Raw genomic sequence first — 27,390 nt, forward strand, 5'->3', positions numbered from 1 at the left:
GGTTATTTTCCTAAGTAGCTAGGTTACTAGTAGTCTTATTTGCTCAGTTTAATACTCCCTTTAAATGACTCTAGCAGTGCACATTACAGGATATTGGCAAGAGCTTGGCAGGAAAACCAGAGGCTTCTTGCCAATCAACTCTAAGTGTTCCTTACTATATAAATTTGTTTGGTTAGGAGGGTTCTGACTTTTTGATTCCTGAATTGAGATAGCTAAGAATACCTGTCACTTTCACAGGCCATCCTTTAAGCACTTGTGCTTTTATACCCTTCTTAGTATATTTACTCTTATTTTAGGTACAGTTCTGACCAACTCATCTAGTTCTTCAAAACAGATTAAAAAGAGCAAATTAGAAAGAGAAGAGTTTTAGGCTCTGCTAGAGGGAGGGCTTTAGATCAGCTGCAAAACAAAAGAAAAAGGTAGGTGGTAGTCTGGTTGAATAAGGAATGTAAGGCAGAATTGGAGAGCTGAATTGGAGAGCTGAATATAAGACTCTTAATTTAAGGATTATATGAAGCACTTTGCCTAAAGCAAACAAGTAGTTACTGAAAATGTCAGTATTATGAGATACTGCAAAAAAATCAAGACATGTTGTTAGGTAGGGTCTTGTAGAGTACAAACAGATGTTTTATTTCTCAGCATTTTCTCTAGCTGTTCACCAGAGTTAGCATAATGCTTTACAGTACCCCTCATCTAGATAAATGAGGCATCCTTGTTAATGACTACTGTTTCACATTCATTCTGGTGCAGTTTTTAAAATTTGTTTATTAACAGTAAAATAACATTTGTAAACTGGTGACACAGCGTTCTTTGGAATACATGGTCAGACTTAGAGCTGTTTAGTGACATGGTGGCCTCCAATTGCATGATTTACTAGTTTCCCAAGGCTTCCATAACGAATTACCATAATGTGAGTGACTTAAATTTGAGTTCTCAAAGTTTTGGAGACTTTGAGGGAGAATCTAGTCTATGTCTCCTAGCTATTGATGATGAAATCTAGGTACTTTGAGTAAAGTTAAGTGTAATTTTTTCACTTTCTTGAATTTCTGTTACCAGGGATGTCAGAAAAGAAAATGTTAAATAGAGTTGTGATAAGTTGGGGCCAGCTTCAGAGTTAGAGGGCACAGTCTCCAAACAAGACCACCCTTACTTCTGAACAACTACAAGGTTGAGGCATGCCCCAAAACCACCTTCAGGTTTGATAAATCACTAGAAGGATTCAAAAACCTCACTGAAGGGCCCTCTGTAGTTCAGTCAGTTAAGTGTCTGACTCTTGATTTTGGCTCAGGTCTTGATCTCAGGGTTGTGAGTTCAAGCTCTTAATTGGCCCCATGCTGGACATGGAGCCTACTTTTAAAAATAGCTCACTGACCGATATTATACTCATGATTTATTATACAAAAAAAATGTACAATTTAAGATCAGCCAAAGGGAAAAACACTTAGGGCACAGTCCAGGAGTATTCTAAACAGAGAGCATTTATTGTTCTCTCCCCAATAGAGTTAGGACTTCTTAATCTTCCAGCATCAGTGTGTGACAATACACACATAGTAATGCCAACCAGGAAAGTTCATTTGAGCTTTGTTTCAGAGTTTTTATTGGAGCTCTTGAGAAAGGTGTGATTGATTGATCACTTGCCCACATGGTTGATTTCAGTTTCCAAGTGCACTATGATAACTGAGGGCTCCAAAGCCCGCACCCTAAATCACATCTTTGGTTTATGCAATATGGTCACATCCTACCCCCAGACTGTTGTCTGTGGCCAGTCCTACTCTAAGATCCAGTGTAGCTAGCTCCCACCTTAAACAAGGACACTCCTATCAAGTATGCCATAGATTACCTCCCAGAAGGCAAGGGTGAGAGCCAGACAGCGCATTGGGCATAGGTCAAATTCTTTACACAAAAGTTTTGTGTAAATTTTATTATGTGAGAAACAATGAGAAAGAAAATTCCTCCAGGATTACTTCGCAGTATTGAGCATATTCATTTAAGCACATTCATTCTGGTAAAATGTTAACATGTAAGGCTGGAAAATATCTACAGCCCGACTTTCTTGCAAAAATGAAATAGAAAAAGATGTCACTTATTTTTTTTAAAAACCTGATCTTCGTTACCAACTTTAATCTCTTCTCAATGTAAACATAAAGGCTGAAAATAAGCATGTTATTCAGTATACCTCGGAATTTTCAGTTTGTGTTCATTTGTCATGATTTCTTGAATGTACAAAATCTACTTGACCTAAAATGCTGTTATTAATGTTCATTATTTTAAAAGGACTTAAGAATTACAAACTTTATCTGTGTATTTAGTCTTTCTCATTTTAATAACTTGATTGCAATCACAACATCGCTAAAATGGGTCTCATTTTTGTAGCAAGACTATTTTAACATTGAGATTTTTTTCTTCTAATAGATGAATGAACCAAATGCCTATGGAAATACACCTCTTCATGTAGCCTGCTACAATGGACAAGATGTTGTAGTGAATGAACTTATAGACTGTGGTGCTAATGTAAATCAAAAGAATGAAAAAGGATTTACTCCTTTACACTTTGCTGCTGCATCAACACATGGAGCATTGTGTTTAGAGCTTCTAGTAGGCAATGGGGCTGATGTCAATATGAAGGTATGAAATAAAATCAGAATCCATACTGTAGTGTTTAGGAGTTTGCTGTTTAAAACAGTATCAGTAGCAAATACCATTCAGCAATAAAAAGGAACAAATTACTGATTGACACAGGTACACAGGTGAATCTTAAAAAAGCCTTATACAAGAATATAAATACTAGTCCCACTTATATAAGGTTCTAGAACAATTGAAACTCCATTTATATGGGATTCCAGATTCTACAGTTGGAAAAAAAAGAAAAAACAGTTGCCTCTGTGAGGAGGGATTGATGAAAACTTTCTGGGGTGATGGTAATATTCTGTGTTTTGATAGGCTTTGTGTTATATAAATGTTTGTCAAAACTTATGAAATGGCACACTTAAGATTTGTACACTTTGTTACATGTAGATTTTCCCTTAGGAGGTAACAAACCAAACTGATGTTGAGCCATAGTTAATGATAAGCATACTAAAGTGTTTAGAGATAATATGTAGTCATATCTGCAACTTTTAAAAACATCAGAAAAAAAATTAAAAAATAAAAAATAAAAATAAAAACATCAGATAATTGGGTGGATGGGTAGATGAAGAGATTGATATATGATGATATGCATATAGTAAAATCTTAGTGGTAGAATCCAGGTGGTATGTATATGGATGTTCACAGTAATCTTTGAACTTTTCTGTTTTGAAGTTTTTTCCAGTTTTATAAAAATTGAAAGACCATTTTCAATGTTATGTATAAGGAAAAAAAATGTTATGTATAAGGAATAGTTGTTTTTTTTGTTTTTTGTTTTTTTGGTTACAAACACTTTCAGGAATGAGCATTTAAATTTTAGAAATATGTGAAAATTCTGGAGCCAAAATAAATTTACTTTCACTATATAATTCTGTGCAAAACCACACGCATTCAGCCACAGTTTTGAACAACACTATTTTACAATGTGTAATCATCATCTTAGTTTTTCCAAGATGCTTCCCTGATTGTTTCTGTTTTAATTCATTTATTCATTCTTTAAGTATTTACCAGTCTATATCTTGTGTTATGAAGAAAAGAAAACCACAAATAAAATTGAACTGTTTAGGGTTAGTAAGAACATTTAAACTTAAAATGTTTTTTTCAGAGCTTTAATTACTTAAGATTTCAACTTCTTTTTTTGAGTATCATGAGCCAGTGTCTTTCACATTGTCATTCACATTTTCTTATATTTCTTAATTTTAGAGAAACCTTTAGTGATGCCACTGACCTCATCTGATAGCTGCAGTAGCAGCAGGTCCATCTATAATTAGGTCATTGATCTGAATTACCATCTCTCAGCTATAGGAAGAATTCATAGATATCACATCTAAGGAAGGAAAGGACCTGAGGTATCATAAAGAACTCCTATTATATGCTTACATTTAAAATGCCTCTTCTAAGAATATACATTTAAAGCTTCCAGTTCTTAGTCAAATCACCTACTAAAGTTTTAAGATTTTAAATAATTATGAAAAATTTATTGATACTAAATTTGAAGAATTCCAGCTGTTTGGATTATTGGGAACTAGAACAATATCTAAACTCTTATGAAGGAAAGAAGTTTGTTACTTGTTTCCTCAAATGCCTAGTAGTAATTTTTAATGAAGATTAGATCTTAACATTTCTCAAAAGATCACAACCAAATTTTTTAGTCTGTATGAGACCTGTTATGATCAAGTGACTATAGTTAAATCATCATTGTGTGTTAAATATTAAGTATCATGGCTTACCGATATCATTAACTGTAACCTCTGTTTTAGTTTCTATAGGGCTGTCTTTAAGGGGTAAAAATTAGGCTTATTTCTTTTATTCAGTGCCATTTAATCATGAATATTTAATATAATTTAATGATGATCATTTGATTCATATGTGAGTGCATACATACCTGACTCCAGTGGTTAAGTAGACTTAATGGCTACAAGACTAGGATGTTGGTTTAGAAATAGATTTCCTAAAAAGTTGCCTTAATCTTGCCTGGGTGTATGACATCCCATTTATATGCAATTGTCCAATAATCTTATAGCCAAGTGCCTTTAGAACACAGTTTCCATGTTAATGACCTCTAAGATACCTTCCAGCTCTGAAATTATATAAAAATTATTAATAGCCATGTGTTTTCAAACAGTAAGAATGTATATTCACTCAATATTTCTTCATTCCTGATTTTTTTTCAAAAAAAAATTATCTATATATATAAATATTTATCAAATCTATGCCTATAAAATCGTTGCTTCATTAAGGAGCTAATAAGGCTTTGACACTTGCCTTTTATTATAAAAAATTATACTTGTAACCCTCATGTTCTCTTTATCAAGTCATCTCTTTTTCCTTGCTTCATCTTTTCCTTCTACCTCGTTCTCCCTTTTGGTGTTTCTGTCCCTGATCAAGTTGTGGATGACTAGAAATTAGAATGTGAATTTAGGCTTGAAATAATTCAATTATTTATTAATAGGTTTTTAAATTGGCTATCTTACAAACTACTACATAGGGTTAAAATGAATGAAAAAGCATTATAGGTCTGGTTTTTATAATCTCGTTTATTAACATGAGCCCTACTGCTTTGGTTGTATCACTTAAATGCACATCTTTTCCCACTTTGCCTGAATAAGAATAAATTTTGGTAGGAGTGCAAGCTGGTGCAACCACTCTAGAAAACAGTATGGAGATTCCTCAAAAAGTTGAAAATAGAGCTACTCTTGACCCAGCAATTGCACTACTGGATATTTACTCCAAAGATACAAATGTAGTGGTCTGAAGGGGCACCTGTGCCCCAATGTTTATAATAGCCAAATTATGGAAAGAGCCCAGATGTCTATCAATATATATATACACACACTGGAATATTACTATTCGGGTGGAATAGTACTATTACTGGAATATATATGTGTGTATACACACACACACACACACACACACACACACACTGCAATATTAGCCTTCAAAAAATGACATCTTGTCATTTGCAACAACATGGATGGAACTAGAGGGTACTATGCTAAGCCAAATAAGTCAATCAGAGAAAGACCATTGTCATATGATGTCATTCATATGTGGAATTTAAGAAACAAAACAGAGGATCATGGGGAAGAGAGAAAAAAATAAAACAAGGAGAAATCAGGGAGGCAAACCATAAGAGACTCTTAACCATAGGAAACAGGGTTGCTAGAGGGGAGAGGGCACGGGGTAACTGGGTAATGGACATTAAGGAGGGCATGTGATGTAATGAGCACTAGCTATAAGACTGATGAATCACTGACCTCTACCTCTGAAACTGATAATATAGTATATGTTAATTAGTTGAATTTAATTTTTTAAAACAGAAGAAATTTTGGTGAGATAAAATAGCCCAAATAATTTGATTTAAAATTTAAATGTAAAAGGAATATGTTTGGCTTACTTGCTGCTGTTTATGGTCACCTGTGAAACCAACTCTTAGAGTTTTGATCTTTATTTTTTGTTTCAAACTCTTAATTTGGGCAGCCTGGGTGGCTCAGGGTTTAACGCCGCCTTCAGCCCAGGACATGATCCTGGAGAACCAGGATCAAGTCCCACATCGGGCTCCCTGCATGGAGCCTGTTTCTCTCTCTGCCTGTGTCTCTGCCTCTCTCTCTCTCTCTCTCATGAATAAATAAATAAAATCTTAAAAAAAAAAAAAAGGAAACTCTTAATTTGGTCTAAAATTAATTAAGGTGACTTGAAAAAAAAATCTACCCATTGTCTCCCCAGTTCAGAGAGAAATAAATGTACTCTCCTCCTTTCTAACATGTCTTAAAGTGGACTTTTCAGTTGGTAACCTGAATCTTTTGGGGGTTTTTGTTTGTTTTAGTATGTTAGAATATTTTTATATCAGTAAGCACGTAGAAAGTAAAAATACTAATCCAGTGCCACCTGTAGGACTCCACTTACTAGCTATGAGACCTAGATACATTTCTTAACCCCATGGCCTGTTAGGCTCAATACTACATATGTCATAAGGTTTTAAGAAGAAAATGACTAGTATGTATGAACTTACTAGTTTTAAAACTGCCTAGATAGTGCTTGCTATATGTATATAAATGTTAGCTGTAATTATATTTCAAATTTCATCATTTTGTGAACTCAAATTTATAGCACAGTTTAGTTTTTATTTTTTTATTTTTTTGTCTGTAGGTAAAAGACTAACATTAAAAAATCAAGATATGTTATATAGGGAACATTTTGAAAAGACATTACAACCTGGAATCCCTTTATTAAAACACTTTTGTGCTTTTTTTTTTCTGATTGGAAGAATAACTAGTACATAGATAAAAACTAGGTACATAGATAAAAACACCAAATATAGTATAGACTATATATGACAGATACTGGTATGTTATATGGGTGTTTTACAAAGATTAGTGTATTTATTCTGTACAATAGACCTATCAGGTACAGGTAATATCATATCCATTTTCAGTTGAGAAGTGAAGGCTCAAGAAGGTACATAGCTTCTCTTAAATCTTGCTGTGGTAACTGGCAGAAGTGGGATTCAGCTCAGGCCATTCTGACTCCAGGGCCTACCTTGTTTGTTCACTTAGGTTTGCTGGCTTTGGTTTATTTTGTTTTGTTTTCCCTCCTGTGCACACACTGCTTCCAAAGGTTTGAAAATTCTTTGAGATAAATTGCCAGTTGGATAGCTTGTTTGCCTGAAAAAATTAATACAAATTATGGAATCAAATGTTGATAGATATTACAAAGTTCATCTAGCACTCCACTATTATAATGACATGAGAATTTCTTAAAGAGATCTGCATTATACAGTTCTAGTGTAAACTTAGGACATTGGTCATATTTCAGTTTTAAGTATATATATATATATATACACACACACACAGAAGATATGCTGAATATTGCTGAAGGATTAGGAATTACAGAATAGATTCTTTCCTTCCTTTGTAATGGTCACATTATATGTTTTGATGAAGTCTTTTAGAATTTCAGAGTTTGTACATTAAATACACACATGCACAGCTAGTCTACTTATTTTAAGTAATATGAGAAAAAAGCTAACTATTTATTGCAGATTATTATAAAATTATGAAGCTTTTAAAGTAAATTGTAGTGGTTGAAGTTAATTCTTTCACTTTCCCTTGGTTGAAGGAGGGATTCAGCATTTCTTAGAATGAAAGAATCATAACAATGTGAGCAAGTTTTTAAAAGATGGGAAGTACATTCCAGCTGTACCACTACTGACTGTGACCGTGATTGAATTGTTAATATTCTTGTGCTTCAGTTTTCCCACCTATGTAATAGGAATAATACTAAGATTACACTGTACCTACCACGCAGAGCTTTTTGTAAAATGTAGGCATTGAGGGGTTTTGGTGTGGGTTTGTTATTGTTGTTTTGTATATTTGTGCTTTATAATATAATACAATATTTATAATTTTGAACAGCTGTTTTACCTCCATAGTTTTGAACTAAACATAATGTTTGAATAATAGTTTTACAAAATAAAGATGCAAGAAGATATTCAAAATAAAACTAAGGGTTACATGTGACAAATAACAATAATTTTAAATCTCTTTTACTTCAGAGCAAGGATGGGAAAACTCCACTGCACATGACTGCCCTCCACGGTAGATTCTCCAGATCACAAACCATTATCCAGAGTGGTAAAAAGTATTTCTGTTTGTTTTTTTTCTTAAATGTAGTAAAACATCCACAAAATGAATGGTATTGAGGAATTGTTGTAGCTGTCTATAAATTTTTAATATTTGAATTCAGGTCTTATGAAATTCAAATAATAAAAGTATAAAATGCCATGTATGTGTATCTTTCACAATTTATTTTTCATTTAGTTTTGTTTTGTTTTCACCTGAATTATAAATACAATTTCTTTAGCAGTTGTTGTGGGCTTTTTTTAAGCATTGCTAAATAGAAAACTTTGTCTTTACACCACAGTTTGTATTATACGTTAACAAAATTCTGTTGCATTTATCTTTTCCCTTTTTGAATATTTTGACCTATTTTTAGAACTTTCATTTATTTTCAGAACTTATATTTTTTTGCATTTAAATTAGTACGAGGCAAGCTAAACCTTTAAATAAAAACTCTTAGGTACATTATGTTAGTATTTCCCAAGCCATATTCCAAGGAATTGTTTGTTTGTTAGTAGTCGTTGAGATAATGGTTGTTTCGGTTTTGCAAGGAAGTAGTAGTAGTTTCGTGATCAAATGATTCCTAAAGCATTGCATGCAATCTTGATGACACATAGAGTGCATTAAAGCTCTGAAGTCTTGCTTTAAAGAAATATGTTTAATTTTATTTTAATACAGTGATTTCCAGACTTTAGACCCCAAAACCCTTTTGTCGTTTTAAAATCTGTTAAAAGCTTATGCTTAGTTCACAAAAGTGTTTTTAAGTGTAAAATCTATAACTCTAGTGCCTGGCTCAGTAAATGTTCTAAGAATGAAATCTAGTTAAATCACTATATCCGTTAGTTTATGCTCGAAGTGTTTTATGTTACTTCCATGTAATAGATTTGACTTGATCTTAATATAATCCAGCATCTGATAGTACATTATTTATCGTAGGAGCTGTAATTGACTGTGAGGATAAGAATGGAAACACCCCTTTGCACATAGCAGCAAGGTATGGCCATGAGCTGCTAATCAACACTCTTATTACAAGTGGTGCTGACACTGCAAAGTAAGTACTTACCATAGTGTTGATAGCTGTGATGACAGGGAAACAGATAAAAGTGAATTGCAGTTTTCCAGAGATTTCAAGTAGGAGTGTGGATTTTGTGCCCAATATAGTACTAATTGCTTGAACTTTTTCCTTTTTGTGATGTTGATGTGCTAGAATAGATATTTAATGTGATTTTGTCTGATAAGCCAGTATAGTATATTTTTATTTATATTTTTTTACCTCAGTGATTATGAATTATATGCAGTTTTGGTCAGAGCTTTTCATTGTTGTGATCCATTTATATAAAGATTTTGTTTGAAAGATGGATTCTCTTGCATGTTCCGCAGAAGTAAATACCCTACTTCAGTTGAAGTTTATCATTCCTATGTGTGTCCTTGTGTTTTTATTATATTTTATTACATTTATATATATTCATTAACTTGTTTTAAACCTTCTTTTAAATTTTCTGTAAATGGGATGCTACCAAACACTCTTGCAATTTCCTTGATTTAGCCATGTAGATAAAAATTTGGACTTTTTTTTCACATCTCAACAAATACCGGTAGTTTATTCATTTTATAAAGTTTAATTATTATATAGAGATTTCATAGTTTATTTATTCTACTTATTTGCAAACCTAAGTTGCTTCCAGTTTTACAAAAATTACTACAGTAAGTCTTTTTGAACATTTTGTATTGTGGTAATGATTCTCAGTGGTGAGGCAGGGAGAATGGATTTCACACCATAGGCAAATGTCCAGAGACCTTTTTCATTGTTATACTTTGGAGGAGAGTGTTACTGGCATCTGGTTTGGATAGAGCCAGGGGGCATTGCTGAACATCCTGCATGCACTGTGTAGCGCACCACCACCTTTCCCCCATACAAAGTCCATCATGACAGTAGTGCGAAGTTTGAAAAATTGTGCTCCTGGAGGAAAACTGCTGGATAATAAATAAGCTATAACTACCTTAACCCTTTTTCCAAATTGCTCTTCAAAATATTAAAGGTTTTGACTCCTCTAATTATCTTCTTACTTTAATAGTTTCTTTGTATTTTATTAAATTTTTGTTTATTCTTGTATTGTAATGAGGTGACTGTCTTACTTATGCTTTAGGCGTGGCATACATGGAATGTTCCCCCTCCATTTGGCAGCCTTAAGTGGTTTTTCAGATTGCTGCAGGAAACTTCTTTCTTCTGGTAAGTGGAACTGTTACAGATTGATTCTTCTTTTTTTTGTTTTCCCAAAGCCCCCCAAATTTTAATACAAAAATTATCTTTATCTTTATCTTGCTTTTCCAAAATTACTTGTAGATGATGTGTCCAAGTGTGAATCCTTTATTAAGCCCCGTTAGATGTTAGATCTTTTAATTTTAAGATTCAGTTTTCTCTTCAAATCTGGGAAAGGTTTTATTTTTCCAGGATTTCCTTTTGTCTGTTAGTTGGGGAATGAGATATGGAATGTTTCTAGAGCAGTTTCTATTCATTCAACGATAGTTTTCTTGGATCATCTCCCTGTGTCTAGAAATAGTATCTTCAGTTGCATGCTTCCTTTTTAGGAACTGATAGCCATTCTATAATATCTTCTAGGTTTGTGAAATTATTTATACCATATCTAATTACTGTGTTATACCATAATCATAGTCATTTTGAAGTAAAATGACTATAGCTTTCTATAAATACTACAAACTGTGGTCCTTATTAAATGCATAGAATTACTGAATATATATAATTTAATTGATTTTAAATGATAGTCTGTTTCTCAGAGTGTTAAAGTTAGACATATTTTGTATGTTAATATTCACAATTGGTCAAAGAATGATGGGTAAGTTTCAGTGAAAATTAACATATTGTGTGGGACGGACCCTTCTGTGTTTTTCTTAGGGACCCTTCTGTGTTTTTCTTAGTGATTTTTTTTTTTTTAGTTATTTCTTAAGTTTTTAAAAGCATATGTATGTCCACAAGTATTCATGACCCATTTATCTATGAAAGAGAAGTCTAAAATTTCTTGAGCGTTAGTAATAATCCACAGATAGCAAAGCACCTATGGCTTCTTTTTAAAAACAGCTTTATTTATTTGTTTTCTTAAGATTTTTATTTGAGAGAGGGAGAAAGTACAAGCAATGGGGAGGGGCAGAGGAGAAGCAGACTCTTCACTGAGCAGAGAGCCAACATGGGGATCCATCACAGAACCTCAAGATCATGACCTGAGCTTACACAGATGCTTAACCAACTAAGCCACCCAGGAACCCCTAAAAACAGCTTTAGTAAGAGATAATTCATGTAACATGCAATTCATCCATTTAAAGTATGTATAGTTCAGTGTGTGTTAGTATATTCAAAAGTATGGGACCATCATTACAGTTGGGGTTTTTTTTCAAGGATTTATTTATTTTGAGAGAGAAAGAGAGCAGTGGGAGGGGGAGGGGCAGAGGGAACAAGCAGACTCCTTGCTCAGTAGGGAGCCAGGCATGGAGCTCCATCCCAAGACCCTGAGATCATGACTTCAGTCGAAGTCGAGTACTTAACCCACTAAGCCACATCCCTTTAGTCAGTTTTAGAATATTCTCATCCTCCTGTTAGCAGTCAGTCCTCATTTCTTCCTTTCCCTCTCTAAGCAACCACTATTCTGCTTTCTGTCTCTTGATTTGCCTATTCTGGACAGTTCATAGAAATGGAATCACCCAAGATGTGGTCTTTTCTTTCACATAGCGAAATGTTCTCAAGGATCATCCATATTATAACATGTATCAGTATTTGGTTTCTTTTTTGTTGTTGAATAATATTCCATTGTATCCTATGGCTTTTAAACAAGTACTCCAGCACTTATCCTAAAACTAGCCCCACTCCTTTAGAGGCAGTTTTTTTGGTAATATTTTACATTATTAATCTATTTTCAATAATCTTGTGTCCTTTTGTAAATCAGTTTTGTTTGAGATTGGGGGGCATGTGATACTTGACATTTCTTGACATAGTACTTTATATGAAGTAACCTATCTGTGATGCTATATAAGATGTATTTCATTTTTCTAGGATTTGATATAGATACCCCAGATGATTTTGGCAGGACCTGTCTACATGCAGCTGCAGCTGGAGGGTATGTTGACAAAATTTTTACCTTTTTCAGAAAAAAGTAGCTGATCATGTCAGTTTTTCTCTTATCTTTGTTTCTCTTTATTAGTTCTGGGCTGCCTCAAAGTAGAAAACCATAATAGGAGTGGTTTGGGAGAAGATAGTCCAGAGTAGTAGTAGAAATTGCTTTTTCTAAATCTTCTTCCACCTAAGTCATATAAATTGTGAGTGAGAGAGATGGAACAAAACTGTAAAAGGAATTACTGCTTTCTGTAAGAGAAATTATTTCTGGATAAATGAAAAGAATATATGTCCTCAAATGAGAGCAACAAAACATTAAGGATGTTCTGAGTTATCCTAGTGTTCTTTGAGAGGGTATATAGGGCTTTTTAATCATAATTTTAGAAGGAAGAGTGTTGATGGTTTATTTATGTCTTGCCTCTACTCAGGACTAATATACAGGAAGAAATTTTTGAGTTTGAAGGATTTTGGACAAAGTTTTAAATACTGCTGCTAGGGGAAACTAGGTCCTTGGTTTGAATAAACATCAACTTTCAATTAAAACTCTTGGTCCCTGAAGCTTGCTGCTAATCTAATGTTTCTGATTAGTTAGATCCTAAATCTAAAATACACCATTTAATTCATGGTGACTTACCAAAAACATTATTTGCAAGAACTTTATTCCTGATAATTCCTTAAAAATTCCCAGTGTTTTCAGAGGACAAATGTACTGAACCAAGACTTCCACTAGGCCAGTCTCAGATGCAGAAATGGATTGTGAATGTATGCCTGGGTCCTTTTGTTCTTCCAAGGTCACCAAAAAACCTTCCTTAAAACCCAGCTTCCATATTGCCTCCAGAGAGAGAGACAAAAGACAACATGACTGTCTGGTTAGGTGGCAGTCACAGTTCCTAGTGTAACATAATAATGATGTTCAAGTTTTTGAAAACTAAAGTACAGAAATACTCACACATGTACTGTACTCTCCTATAATTTTAACTGAGGATACATCTAAGCAATTATAGGAGAATATAAGAGAAAGCAAATTGGAACATTATCTGGGTTTCCAGGTTTGATTTTTTTTAAACCCATTTTCATTTAATTTAGTATTAAAAACCATTTAAATTTAATGTTGTTTGGAGTTTATTTTAAAGGTCCCTAAAAACTCTCAGGAACTCTTTTTTTTTTTTTTTTTAGATTTTTTTTTAAAATTTATTTGAGATAGTGGCCTGGGTTGGGGGGTGGCCAAGGGAAAAGCAGACTCTCCGCTGAGCAGGGAGCCTAACAACATGGGTGGACTCCATCCGAGGACGCATGAGATCATGACCTGAGCTGAAGACAGCTGCTTAACCGACTCTCAGGAACTCTTTTTACAAATGTGAGCTTTCTTTTATGTGTATACATAACTTTTTAAAATTCTAAGTAATATGAAAAAAAATAAAATAAAATTCTAGGTAATATGAATTTTAATGTTTTATTTTTTATAAAATATAAATCACACCATTTTGTTCATTTTGCCTTCATTTGAAAACATGCTTTGATAACTTATTTAAACTACCAATTTTATTATGAAATTATTGACAATTAAGTCTTTTTTTTTTTAAAGATTTTATTTATTTATTCATGAGAGAGACAGAGAGAGAGAGAGAGAGAGGCAGAGACATAGGCAGAGGGAGAAGCAGGTTCTACGCAGGGAGCCTGACATAGGACTTGATCCTGGGTCTCCAGGATCACATCCTAGGCTGAAGGCGGCACTAAATCGCTGAGCCACCCGGGCTGCCCAACAATTAAAGTCTTTTAATTGTATTTTCCCTGAATAGGAATTTGGAGTGCCTAAACCTTCTGCTGAATACTGGTGCAGACTTCAACAAAAAGGACAAGTTTGGGAGGTAGGCTATGATACCATTCCTCTATAGAACCTAATTAATGTTATTTTACTTAGTGATTTGCATGATCTTCTAACTAGCTTCTGAGAATTAACAATTCAGCATCTTTTGCATTATGATCATGCAAAAGAGGCTTAAATAAGTCAGTAACTTCTAAATATTCATTTTTACCCACAGTCTTCTTCCACTTATGTCCCTGTCACGGCCCCAGGCTGCTAGCCACAGATACCTCTGTATCTCTTGATATCATTCTTCTTCTTCCTCCGATAATTATACTATGGAAATGTAAAACTCCATGGTGCCTATATAATAGGAAGGAAGTAGATCACAAATATATATGAAATTGTTGTTCTCCCCTCCTGAAAATCCTCACATAAACATATACACATAACAACACATCATTATACATCCCTTCATATGATTGATAGGAAAGCACCTGTGAAGTGACAGAGTCCCTTTGTAGTCTTTTAGCCAATCTTTGTTCTCACTGTGACTAGCATTTATGGTAGCAGTACTTAAAGCCACCAGTATCTATTATGTTAACTTAGAGTAGGAATTAACCCAGCATGTGCTAAAACCAACCATACAGGAAAGGATTGAAGGCAGTTTGAATCAGGTTAAAAAAAAAAAAATAGAGGTGGCAGTGTGAGCAAAATAATGGGTCAGGAGTTTGAGAATTACCTCAAAGTCTATGACAAGAAAGTGTGTGTGTATCAGAAGGAAATGTATGGGTGTATGTTCAGTGCATGTGATGGGATCAGTGCAGAAGTAAATAGAATTATGTATGGTAGGGAATCAGAAATGCATATAGGAAAAAAAAGCTATTTGACCCTATAACTAGTTAGAGGAATAGACTGCTCTCATAAGCCTACTAATAAGAGGAACTAATGACCTGCAAAATCAAAAATCAATTTATTTGGCTTTGCAGTGCAATATTTTTACAGTTAATTGGCTTTTACGATTGTAATTCAGTATATTAGTTAATTTGTAGTACTTGAAGCATTTTTTACTGTACATAGTAGAACGGGATTCTGAAGCATATTCTGAATTTAGAAGCTTGAAAGTAATTCAGGGTTAATTGTCTTTCTTAAAATGCTATTACTGTGTACTATACTGTTATCCAGTAAAGTAAAATAATGTTTTACTATCGTCTCACTAGGTAAATGTTTTAGAAAAAATTATAACATGACGATTCTGGACTGAATTTACCTTCACTTTTCTGTTTTCTTTTCCTTTTTTTGTTTTGTTTTTGCTTTTAATGAAAACTCGATTCATCATAGAGTTGCAATTCAAAGTTAGGGACTCCTAATTTTAGTAACATTCTGTTGCATTTCAGTAACTGGGAAGAAATCAGCTACAAATATTCACCCTTTAGAAATTAAGAACAATAAATACTCTAACTCTTCTGATTGGGGAACAATCTTCGAAACTGCAGTTTTTGCTTGAGAGACTTGGTATTACTATGCAGCTTTACTGCATAGTTGATAGAATAGGGCATTCTTTTTAAGGCTTCTATATTTCTCTTATCCTTTATTCCTCTGAGATATGACCAAAACTTCTACCTCTGTACAATGAAACATTTTTATTCGTATAAAGGAAGATTTGTTAAAATTTTCAAAAGTTTCTGAGCAGAATATGAAGGTATCTATAATTCACTCAAAAGACTAGAATTGTTACTGTGGGGTCCATGAGATAATTTTTAATTGTGTTTCTATCTTATTTTCTATTCTTAGAAGCTCTCTGCCACCTTACTTTCTCCTACTAGCTCTCTGTCTGGCCCTCTAAGGACATAGCATATGGTAGAATTCAATGTCAGGCTCACTAATACAGTATTTGTAACTAGATCAAGTAAGAGGCAGCTGTGCTCTTGTTTACTGGTGTATGTCCCTGGCTTTTATTTTTCTTATATTAACTTGGGCACAAAAGATCTCCGCTGCACTATGCTGCTGCCAACTGCAATTACCAGTGCCTGTTTGCTCTTGTGGGATCAGGAGCAAGTGTGAATGACCTTGATGAAAGAGGATGCACACCCCTGCACTATGCAGCCACATCAGACACAGATGGCAAGTAAGTATCATGTGGTGAGAATAAAGTATTATTTCTATAAACTAGAATCTTCCATGTGGATGGCTGTTTTTATTGAAAATTTATATTTTCTTTTTGTACTTTTTGTTGTCTTTTCCTGAGTCTCTAGTGTGGGAAATAAATTGGTTTCGTAATTATTCCTAAATTGTAATCCTCTTACTACCTATTTCTACTTAGCAACCTGCCTTATTGACTGATCTGGTAGAAGAAACAAAGACTTCTTCTTGTCCTCCCTGCCAAAAGTGCACCCTAGTATCTCCTCCATGTTTTCTCCCTCTGATTTCTCAGAGGCGGCAGTCTTGAGTTTGTCATAGGGAAGGGGTCCGAGAGGAGATGTGGATGATGCCAATAGAAGGTGGGCAGAGATTGGACACCAGTATCCATCAGAGGTAGAGATTTTATATTTCTAAGAGATCCTTATAAATTGGTTTCCAAAAAGGGAATAACCAAACTGACAGAATCTGGCACTTATTTGGTACCAAATATTGCTTAAATAAGTAAATGAGATAATGGAATAACTAAATATTGGCCAAGAATGCCTGAATAAGAACAAAAGAATAAGAGATGTGTAAATTATTCTTATAATTAATATTCACCTAAAGTTGATCAGAACCATTTATAGCTCCTTAATATATATTGCCTTGGAAGAAAATAAATTCATTGGAGACAGAGATCTTTAGTCTGTGGTATTTTCCATGTGTCTGGGTCAGTTAAGAGGAAAAATACCTTTAAAGAAAAACAAAGAGTGGTTTGTAGGGGAGAATTTTATAAAATATACTTCAAGAAGTTTTAATTAACATAGAACTATTTCTTTGGTTTTTAATATTTGCTTTTTACCCTCAAAATAAAATGCATAATTTGAGAGTATTATAAATTCTATAACTAATACCAAAGCCATTTCTATCAGTGGCATTTTGTTATGTTGGATTCATAGCTAAAACTCTAATCTTGAAAGCACTAGTAAAATGTACTTTTTGTTTACAAGAATCTATCACTTTGTAGAATTTTATATATACCCAGAATAGTTAGGTGCAGATAGATTTTGGGAGAAGTTAAATTATTTGAAATATGTTTTTAGATAGTAGTTCTTTAAAGAAAATCTGTGGTAAAGACTTTGTAAAAAATATATATGTATTTTGATAAATAGTTAAATAGATCATCTTCTGATATATAAATTTTATAGCTTCAGGATTTGATTTATAGATTTTCTTAAAATAGGTTATACCCAAAATGTGTATATCACCACAAATAATCCTTTACTACTATTCCCACACACTAATTATTAGCTGTAGCTCAGCCAGATCTACATAAATTCCACTGAGAGTGGGACACCTGAGTGGCTCAGTTGGTTAAGCATCTGCCTTGGGCTCAGGTCTTGATCCTAGGGTCCTGGAATTGTGCCCTACATCAGGCCACCTGCTCAGTGCGGGGCCTGCCTCACTTCCTCTGCCTACCATTCTGCCTATTTGTGTGCATGCAGTTGAACATGGTCTCTCTGTCAAATAAATACAACATTTAAAAATTCCACTGAAAGATCACACACATAATACATGCACATAGAGATTACCCGAGATCCCCTTGCCCTTAGACAATTATATTAAACCTGAATTTTTATGCAAAAATCAGAAGAATAACAGTGTTCAACCCATTCTGTTTGGGATTTGGTTTTATTTTAAACCAACCTACTATTTTTTGTAGAAGTATATTAGTACTAAAGAGATATAAATTATTAGTTTTCTCACCTAATTGTTTTGAGCAATAGGCTAGTGATATTTATTACTTAAACAGTTAATTCTCAGATCTACACAAAGCAACCCGATGTACTAAAAAAAACATGAGCTTTGGGATCCCAAAAGACCCAGTTTAAATCTTGGGGGTTTTATATTATACCTCTTTGAGCCTGAGCAGGTAATTGCCAAGTAAAATCTTCTTTATCTGTAAATTTGCAAAGAAACCTACTTAGAATTGTGGGAAAAACTGAAATTAGGTGTATAAAACAATCTAGCACTGCCTTTTTTTTTTTTAAGATTTTAGAGAGAGAGTGTGAGTGAGTGGGGTTAGAGGGAGAGAATCTTCAAGCAGACTCCCTGCTGAGCATGGACCCTGACACAGGGTTCAATCTCAGGATGAGATCATGACCTGAGCTGAAACCAGGAGTTGGATACTTAACCTTAACCCACCCAGGTGTCTCTCTAGCACTGTTTCTTAGAGCCTATTTCTTTAAAGAATCAGAATCCCAGAGGTCCTGTCTAATGCCATCACTTTTTAACTCAATGATATGTTCCCTGAGAACTTTCTGGAAGCTATAAGCTACAGTAACCATTTTAGGATACCAGAGGCTTCTTTTCAATAAATGATTGTTTTGGTGGCTTAAATAGTAGCATTAAAATGTTGATAAAACATTGGGCCACTCGGGTGGCTCAGTTGCTTACGCATCTATCTGACTCTTGATTTCGACTCAGCTCATGATCTCAGGGCTGTGAGATTAAGCCCCGTTTGGGGCTTCATGCTAGGTGCAGAGCCTGCTTAAGATTCTCCCCCGTCAATCCCTGGGCGGCTCAGCGGTTTGGTCTCTGCCTTTGGCCCAGGGCATGATCCTGGAGACACGCGGGATCGAGTCCCACATCGGGCTCCCTGCATGGAGCCTGCTTCTCCCTCTGCCTGTGTCTCTGCCTCTCTCTCTCTCTCTCTCTGTGTCTCCCATGAATAAATAAATAAAATCTTTAAAAAAAAAAAAAAAAAAAAGATTCTCCCCCGTCCCTCTGCCCCTCTTCCCCCTACAAAAAATTTTAAGATGTCAATTTATTTTTCTAAGTTACACTGATTTAATTCCCAGGTAGAGGTTGGATCATAAAAGAATCTCACATGATTAACTCCTACTTCTGGCAAAACAAGTGTGAAATATTTTCTAAAAGAAAACACAAGATCCCCGTAGTATCAAATTACTATTATTCAATAACGTATATTTGTTGGTTTGTTTTTTTAATGATCATTTACTAATCCCATGTCAGCATCGCCAGGGAAAGTTGTTTATATGTTAATTTTTGACATTGCTTTTCTGCTATTCAAGAGTGACATAAGTAATTATAACTCTCCTCTGCCTTGTGTCCCTCAGTCTTCACTTTGAGTAATTGGAGAAATACATGAAATCTTTCCTAACTCATTCTCATTCTAGTCGTCCCCCCCCGCCCCCAATTATCCTAATGCCTTCATTCATTCATTCATTCATTCATTCATTTATATTTTAGAGAGAGACAGCAGGAGCCAGAGGGGCAGAGGGAGAGGGAGAGAGAATCTCAAGCAGACTCCATGCTGAGCCTGCCACCAGTCTCAGTCTCATAGCCATGGATCACAACCTGAGCCGAAACCAAGAGTCAGATGCTTAACAGATTGCTCTATTCAGACACCTCAGTGGCTGCATTCTTTATAGACAGTCATGACTCAAACAAATACATGGTCACAAGAAACCTGTTTAATGCGCTAAATATTAATAAATAAAATTCTCTTCACCAGTTCAAACGAAATAGGACTGGCTTTGAGCAAGATGGTTAAAGATCTTCCCAATACCAATGTGTGTGTATAGGAGAAGACGACTGAGATGGTTTTTTCTGATTATACATAAAGAAGAAATCCTTCTCATGCCTATTCTGTTAAGATATCCACTGTAAACAAGCTGTTTCTGTACGTGTATATAGATCATTTCATGTCTGTCATAGTCCAATCAAAGTTAAAGACTTGGTATATGCCAGTCACCTGGGTGGCTCAGTGGTTGAGCATCTACCTTCAGCTCAGGTCATGATCTCGGGGTCCGGGATCAACTCCCACGTGAGGCTCCCTCCATGGAGCCTGCTTCTCCTGTTGCCTATGTCTCTGCCTCTCTCTGTGTCTCAAATGAATTAAAGAATGAATGACTTGGTATATGCCTTTCCATAGCCTTTTCTATGTTCATGTAATTGAATACATAAATATATTTATGAGTATATAGATATATTTCACCTAGATCTACTTTTATGGTGATAGTTGGCATTTTTCACAAAAATGGGTTCATATTTTGACTTCAAATAGCACTGTGTATTTTTGTCAGTTTTGAACTTGATATAAATGGAATCATAACAGTTTTTTGTTTGGAGGTTTAAAATCCTTAGATTTATTCCTATGTGGTTAATATTTTATTGCCAAAATAAACCTATCTTTAAATTTCCTTTTGTTGTGATACAGAGAAATACATTGGACTTTTGTATATGACTATATTTTCAGCAGCCTTTTATGATTTGATTTGGATATGTCTATAATATAACATTGGGTTTAGTGGCTCTGCCCCTTGTTGTAGCACTTTGGGCATAGTTTACATCTCTGTGTTCATTTTGTCTGTGCAATGGGGAAAATAGTCTGACCTAACTCCTATAACCACATGAGTTATAGGATATCTGAATTGCTTAGAACAGTACCCATAATCTTAAGGATTAGCTGTATTTTTTTCTTTTTTTTCTTTTTTATTTGGTAAGAACAAACACTATTATAAACTAAAATGAGAGAGAGTAGAGGAAAGAAGGCCTCTGGTAACAATACCACATTCCCTACCCGGCCTGGGTGTTCCTTACCCAGAACTCTGATCAGCCATGGGACTCATGGGTGGTAGGGAAGAGTAGGTGAAATTGATTTTTTAAAAAATATTTTATTTATTCATGAGAGAGAGAGAGAGAGAGAGAGACTGACTCAGAGACACAGGCAGAAGGAGAAGCAGGCTCCATGCAGAGAGCCCAACGCGGGCCCGATCCCAGGTCTCCAGGATCACACCCTGGGCTGAAGGCGGCACTAAACTGCTGAGCCACCCGGGCTGCCCGGGTGAAATTTAAATAGTTTGAAATGCACTCTGATTTAAATTTATATGCTTAATTGGAATGATACTTAATTTGTCTAACACATTAAATATAACAGTAGTATAGCTTATTACTTAGCTATTTAGCCATGAATAATTCCTCCAGATTTTGCATACATTTTATTTTAGGGGAAAGGAGAGATTAAAGAGGATATCCATATCTTAATTTTCTGACTTTTATTAAAACAGTGTATGTTAACTTAGAATGAAAAAAAAAAAAAAAGAATTGAGTCTCCTCCACCTTATTTGCAAACTAAATGTGAGGTCCAGATATTCAAGATCAAGTAATTTTGTGGTTCAGTATTTTATAAGCACTCAGGTTAAAGTATCATTCTGCTATGTACCTATTACTACTTTAAAAAATCTACAGATTGTTAATGTGGATGAGAAGTAATCGGTGAATGTCAAAGGTATAAAACTGCAATCAGTCAATCAATAAAATAAAGTATCACTCTAACTCATTAATCCCTATCTTGAAGTTGTTTGGTAGCATGAAAAGAACACTGGATGACGAGAAGAGACCTAAGGTCTAGTCCTTGCTTTGCCATATGCTAGGCAAAAGATTTTGAGTAAGTGATTTGGTTTTCCTGAGAGTCCGTAATTTTTTTCCATTTGTTAAAGATAATGCTTTATCTTACAAAGTAGTTATAAAAGTTGATACTGCCTACCTAGCAAAATCTAAAAGGCAGGCCAATAAAATAAATTTTATCATTTCAAATCAACTCTTAGTCTTTGTTTTGTTGCAGGAGACCAATTATCTGAATAATGTGAATGTAAAAATATAAAATAATATGATTTGATAAGAACTGCATGTATAACAAATTATTTGAAATCATTTATTGCTGTACACTTGGACTAGTCACTATAAATAATGCATTGAGATGTGCTCTCCTACTTTAGAAAGTAAACATGAACTTACCTACTTGTTTTGCTTTCCTTAAATAAATCTTTTTTTCAGTACTCATGTATCAGCAAGTTATCTTAAAATAGTTTGTTCCACTGATAGAATCTGTCTTGTCCTCAGGTCTCAACTATTTCTGCTTCATCTCTCTCATCTAGAGAACTTGATTAAAGATAAAAAGATATGCCCTTGGGTGAAATGTTTGTGCCTACATAGCAATGAATCTATTTGTCCTCCAGGTCTTTTATGCATTCCAGTGAGCATTGACCTCTGAGTTAAACACCTAGGAAAGAAAACTGGACACAATTTATATACTGTCTGGAACACTTTGTACAGGGCCCTCAGAGCTAGTTAATGAACACTAAAAAACACCAGCTTTGTCACTTTTGAGTCTGATTTGGGTTTTTTTTTTCATCATAGTGATTGACCATGTATGACTAATAATTTTAACTGTATATAAATATCAAAGTCCTGCTTAAATGGATAGACATTTGCTGCCCTTGATGATATTATAATAAATATAGATTCTGCAAGTAATTCCTAAGAGATTGAAAGGATGTTAAGCAATTCAGCATTAAAGAAATGTGTTGGCCTGCGAGTGAATTCTAATGTATATTATGGACTTTGTTGATAATGTTGTGCTAATGTAGTTTTATTGATTGTAACAAATGTACAACTTTGATGTGTAATACTTATAGGGAAGTTGGGCCTGTGTTGGGACGGGGTATATGGGAATTCTCTGTACTTTCTAATCAATTTTGCTGTGATCTTATTACTCTAAAAATAAAGTTTATTAACTTTATAGGTTAAAAAAAGTGTTGGTATTGAAAAGAATGGCCCTTATAGGTAGATAGGTAGGTAGATATCTGATTGATTGATAGGTAATATACAGATACATAAATGATAGTTATATATATGATAAATTTTATATATATGTGTGATACAGTTCCTGAAAGATCAGTTACATTGCTTTAGAGTTCTTTTTTGTTTGTTTTGATATAACTTCAGTATGCTTTTGGAAACTTGAGAATTTCTTTACAGTCTTTATTTTTTTTTAATTCCAGTATAGTTAAACATAGTGTTAGAGTAGTTTCAGGTATACAGTATAGTGTTTCAACAATTCCATATATCTGTCACCCAATGTTCATCACAAGTGCACTCCTTAATAAGGAAACTTAAGTTTTTAACAAAGAGTATTTGATTATGAATTTTCTCCCTAGTAGCTGAATTAATATTTAGTTAGACATATTACAATATTAGACAAATTACCAACAAATAATTATGGACTTGGAATTTGAGCATGAATGGAGTTTAGCATACTTAGTTGGATTTCTATCTCCCACTCCATCTAGCAAATGAATAAACAGAGGCCATTTTACCGTAAAGTCAAAATGATTTGATTTGCTCAAAATCACTAGTATCAAACTGGTTCTACAGACTTTTAATTTCTAATTCATTGCTCTTTTTTTGCTGCAGTAGCAAAATGTTTTAAAATTATTTGTCTAACATTTTGATAGCACAGGAATGAAGTAAATCTATGGGAAGATCTTTCTTGTTACCTACATACCATTTTATATTATTTACACCCTTCTCAGTCCTCTGTTTCAAGATCATTGAATTCTGACCTTGTTATCTTGAGATTTTTTTTTTATATTCTTTCTTCAGCTTCCTCAAGAGATATTACACTCACTATGTGTTCCAGATACGTCAGCAGTAATATTGCCAACATTGGATGCTCACCACCACTAAATTTAATCCTGTCAAATATTGTTTGAGTGGAATAGGTGGTGCCATACATAGTGACTGTAAAAGACAGCCCTCAGGTATACCTAGCTTATTGACAGACTTTGGAGATACTCACTTTGAATGAAGAAAATTCTCTTATGAACATTTTGCTTGTATTCATATGATAGTTACAGTCAATGTCATTTAAATGATAAATTTGTATAGTGTAGATATGTTTGTGGTTTTTACATTACTCAAAAAAAAAAGAAAAATTGCAAGAAATTGTAATTGTAAGAAAAATTGTCAGTTTTTAGTTTCAGGCTGTCTGTGCCATTTGTTAAAATGCAAGATTTAGAATTTTGAATGTTATTACTATATATAGGTGCCTGGAATACTTATTGAGAAATGATGCAAATCCAGGGATCCGTGACAAGCAAGGATACAATGCAGTTCATTATTCAGCTGCTTATGGTCACCGTCTATGTCTTCAGCTGGTAAGATTCCTGAATTGTGGAAAGACTAAGTGATTTTATATTCTAATAACATAATGAAAATGGAAATAAATGAATCAAGAAACAAACACTATTGCTTTTTAATATTTTTAGAACCTATATATATAAACCCCCTTTTAAATTCATACTTGCCTCAGTAAGATATCTCTCATTCTCTTTTCCCTTTCAAAAAGAAAGACAATTAGATCTCTGGAGAGGTCTACTTAATGTCCTTCCCTTATAATACCCCATGTTGATAATAGCATTTCTTTTCCTTTTCCTTTAAATAAATGTTTTCCAGAAATTTCTAAAGAACTATATCCATTTCTTATATGAGAAATGTCCCTGTGAGAGTTTTTTCCATATACTTAGAGATTTCTGAAAGGCCCATTCTTTTTACAGTCCCTCATAGAGGAGGCAGTACTTCTGCAAGGGAACTTTTCATTTCAACTCTGATCTCATTCTTGAATATACATGCCATTCACCCCACTTTGCCAAACCAAAGAGAAAGCAAGGGACAAGTTAAAAGATTCTCACGTCTGTAACAGATGATTCAAGTTAAAGTTTTTTTTTATTTAGACTTACCTTACAAATTATATTAAACTTTGCTTCCTTTCAAAGGAGAGTATTAAAAATAGAAAAAGCAGATTGACGTATTTAATATGGAACTTAAAACTCTGCTATCAAAAATAATATTTTTTTAGGTTATTGTAATATGTTGTATACTAAAATCTTAGACCCATGAGTATAGATTTGTGGTCTATTGTATTGTACACTTGTTTATTTAAAAGACTTAACCTTTGGAGTCAGAGCACAAATTAAAAATAAAATGTAACAGAGCCTTATATAAATAGAGACCTGTAGTTAATATTTATCTCTAATATATGTGAATACTTTCTAAGCTAAATATTCTTATTTTAAATTTTATTTCAGATTGCAAGTGAAACTCCTTTAGATGTTGTAAGTAATAATCAATTTTCTCCCCTACTATTCAGAGTATTTTAATTATTTATTTGCTCTCACTAGAGCTGAAACCTGTTATATGCATTCCTGGGAACAAAGACAGTGACAGAAACCATATATTTAGGGGATGAGGTTGGTGGTTTTTACTTGGGGGTGAGTAAATAGCATTTCCCTCAAGCTAGTTTATAGCCAGCCATGCCTCAGAGCTGTTATTCTGTGGTCCTCACCACCCTATCATGATGATCTGTTGTATAAGCTAGCTGAGTGCAGTTTGGTCTGAGATTTAAAAATTCATATTCAAGTATCAGTTTTCATTCTAAAATGGATTTAAACTTGGAAGAAGGGGACAGGAATAACTGCTATAATATATCTGAAGTACCATTTCTGACATTTCAAATACTTTTCTTTCCCAGTTAATGGAAACCTCTGGGACAGACATGCTGAATGATTCAGACAATAGAGCAACAATAAGCCCTTTACATTTGGCCGTGAGTACTGCCTTCACAGCCAACTTGATGGCTGCTTTACTGAAAATATCTCCATGGTTGTTTGACTCAAACAGTACCCAGAACTTTTAGGCCGGGTGTGATCATGAAATTAAACTTCATAACAACTTTTTTTCATTCAGAGACTTCCTGAATGCACTTGTTATGTTTTATTTCATTTAAAACACAAATAGTGGTCTTTGGGTTTCCGCCAAAGACTACTCTAAGGAAGAGAATATACCTGTGATGTGAATTTTAAAATGCACTGCTCTAATGAAGTAGCCTTAACTTGCTGAGCAGAACTATATTTTCTGCGGTATTTCTACAACTTTTTATCTTGGAGCACTATGTGTTTACTGGTCCCTCAGTTGCTCATGCCGTGGAATTTGGCTCTGTGATCTGTAATGTCCCTTCTACTTAAGATGCCTCTAAATATTTCCTCGTAATGTCAGTCACTAAGAGGAGAAGGTTAGTGAAGTATAACAGTTCTTTAAATCAGTTGTGTGAAAGAATTGCTTTAGGAAATTTCAAGCAGGGCCCAATCTTGTTCTTTTTGTGCTGAAAGAAGAATCTGTTTTTGGAACAGAGCATGTTAACAGTTGTTAAGGCTGAGAGGAAGACTGAGAATCAGGAGACTCAGATAGTCACTAGCTATTTGGGAGATTTCTCTCCCAAATAAGTAAATGCTTATAGGGGTATATACTTTAAGTTAATGAGAGGATCACTACAAGTTCATTGATCCCTTTGTTTCTTCTCACGTATGCTATTATTTTTTATAATATCCTGCATATCTTCTAACACTGATGCATCTGCATTGAATTTTCTGCCGCTTTCTCCCCACTAATACTTCCTACCATTTTCTGAATAACTAAGGAAGTATGCTGCGGCTTCCTGCTTCCTTGCCCTTTGGGTCTTTGGAAATGCTATCTACTCTCCCACACTTGCATAGGAAATAAGTCATCTGAAAGGGCAAAATCAGCATGGAGAAAACAGCCATTTTACTGTTGGTGGTAAGAAATTAAATCATCTGAGCAGATGACTAGACAGTTTTTCTTATATCATCACCATCGTTCTTATACTGTCACTGCCATTTCCTGAGCACTTACTAGGTGCCAGGCTAAACACTTTCCCTAGTTCTTGAACATGTTATCTCAGAAACTAACTTTTTTTTTTTTTTTTTTTTACTAGTTTTTTACTCTATGGCCATTTTGAATAGTAGTGCTCTATATGAACTTGGCTGTGCTGAATGTTTTTAAGCTGAAGTGGAAACAATTTTGTAACTTGGTAATTAGGCTCAGTGAACTGATTATACCACTACTTTTTACATTTTGTATCTCTTCCTAGGAGGTTTCCAGAAATTAACTTGAGGTGATTATTTTTTTTCCTTCCAAACTCTCCCAATATAGGACACCTTGATGCTGTGAAAACACAGTAGTTTGAGGTCTTGGTTCTTGTCTTTGCACATAGTACCTGTACAAATTCCTTGTCTTGGTCCTACACAAGGATATCATGAGGGCCAGACCTCTCTAGCAAACCATTACAGCTTCTTGTCATCCTTACTTTGTGTCTTCTTGTTATAAACTATCCTCTGCATATACTGTTTTTCTCAAAGTTTTTTCTATTAGTAGCA

The 27,390-nt window shown here is 34.3% G+C and overlaps 1 protein-coding gene across 14 annotated transcripts in view; it reads left to right on the plus strand.

Moving 5' to 3' along the window:
• ANKRD28 (ankyrin repeat domain 28) overlaps nucleotides 1-27,390 on the plus strand; it is a 189,396-nt gene that overhangs the window by 138,586 nt on the left and 23,420 nt on the right. For 13 of the 14 annotated variants that reach the window (XM_049099578.1, XM_049099579.1, XM_025449105.3 and 10 more), the window contains 10 exons: nucleotides 2,413-2,625; nucleotides 8,180-8,258; nucleotides 9,180-9,294; nucleotides 10,391-10,473; nucleotides 12,307-12,370; nucleotides 14,166-14,234; nucleotides 16,158-16,298; nucleotides 24,204-24,315; nucleotides 25,246-25,272; nucleotides 25,689-25,763. In XM_049099578.1, coding sequence (XP_048955535.1) covers nucleotides 2,413-2,625; nucleotides 8,180-8,258; nucleotides 9,180-9,294; nucleotides 10,391-10,473; nucleotides 12,307-12,370; nucleotides 14,166-14,234; nucleotides 16,158-16,298; nucleotides 24,204-24,315; nucleotides 25,246-25,272; nucleotides 25,689-25,763 — 978 coding nt within the window. Of the gene's footprint in view, nucleotides 1-2,412; nucleotides 2,626-8,179; nucleotides 8,259-9,179; nucleotides 9,299-10,390; nucleotides 10,474-12,306; nucleotides 12,371-14,165; nucleotides 14,235-16,157; nucleotides 16,299-24,203; nucleotides 24,316-25,245; nucleotides 25,273-25,688; nucleotides 25,764-27,390 lie in introns of those variants that run through there. The other variant, XM_049099582.1, reaches the window with a different exon arrangement.

Source organism: Canis lupus, chromosome 23, assembly GCF_003254725.2.
Source record: "Canis lupus dingo isolate Sandy chromosome 23, ASM325472v2, whole genome shotgun sequence".
Taxonomy (NCBI): Eukaryota; Metazoa; Chordata; class Mammalia; order Carnivora; family Canidae; genus Canis; species Canis lupus.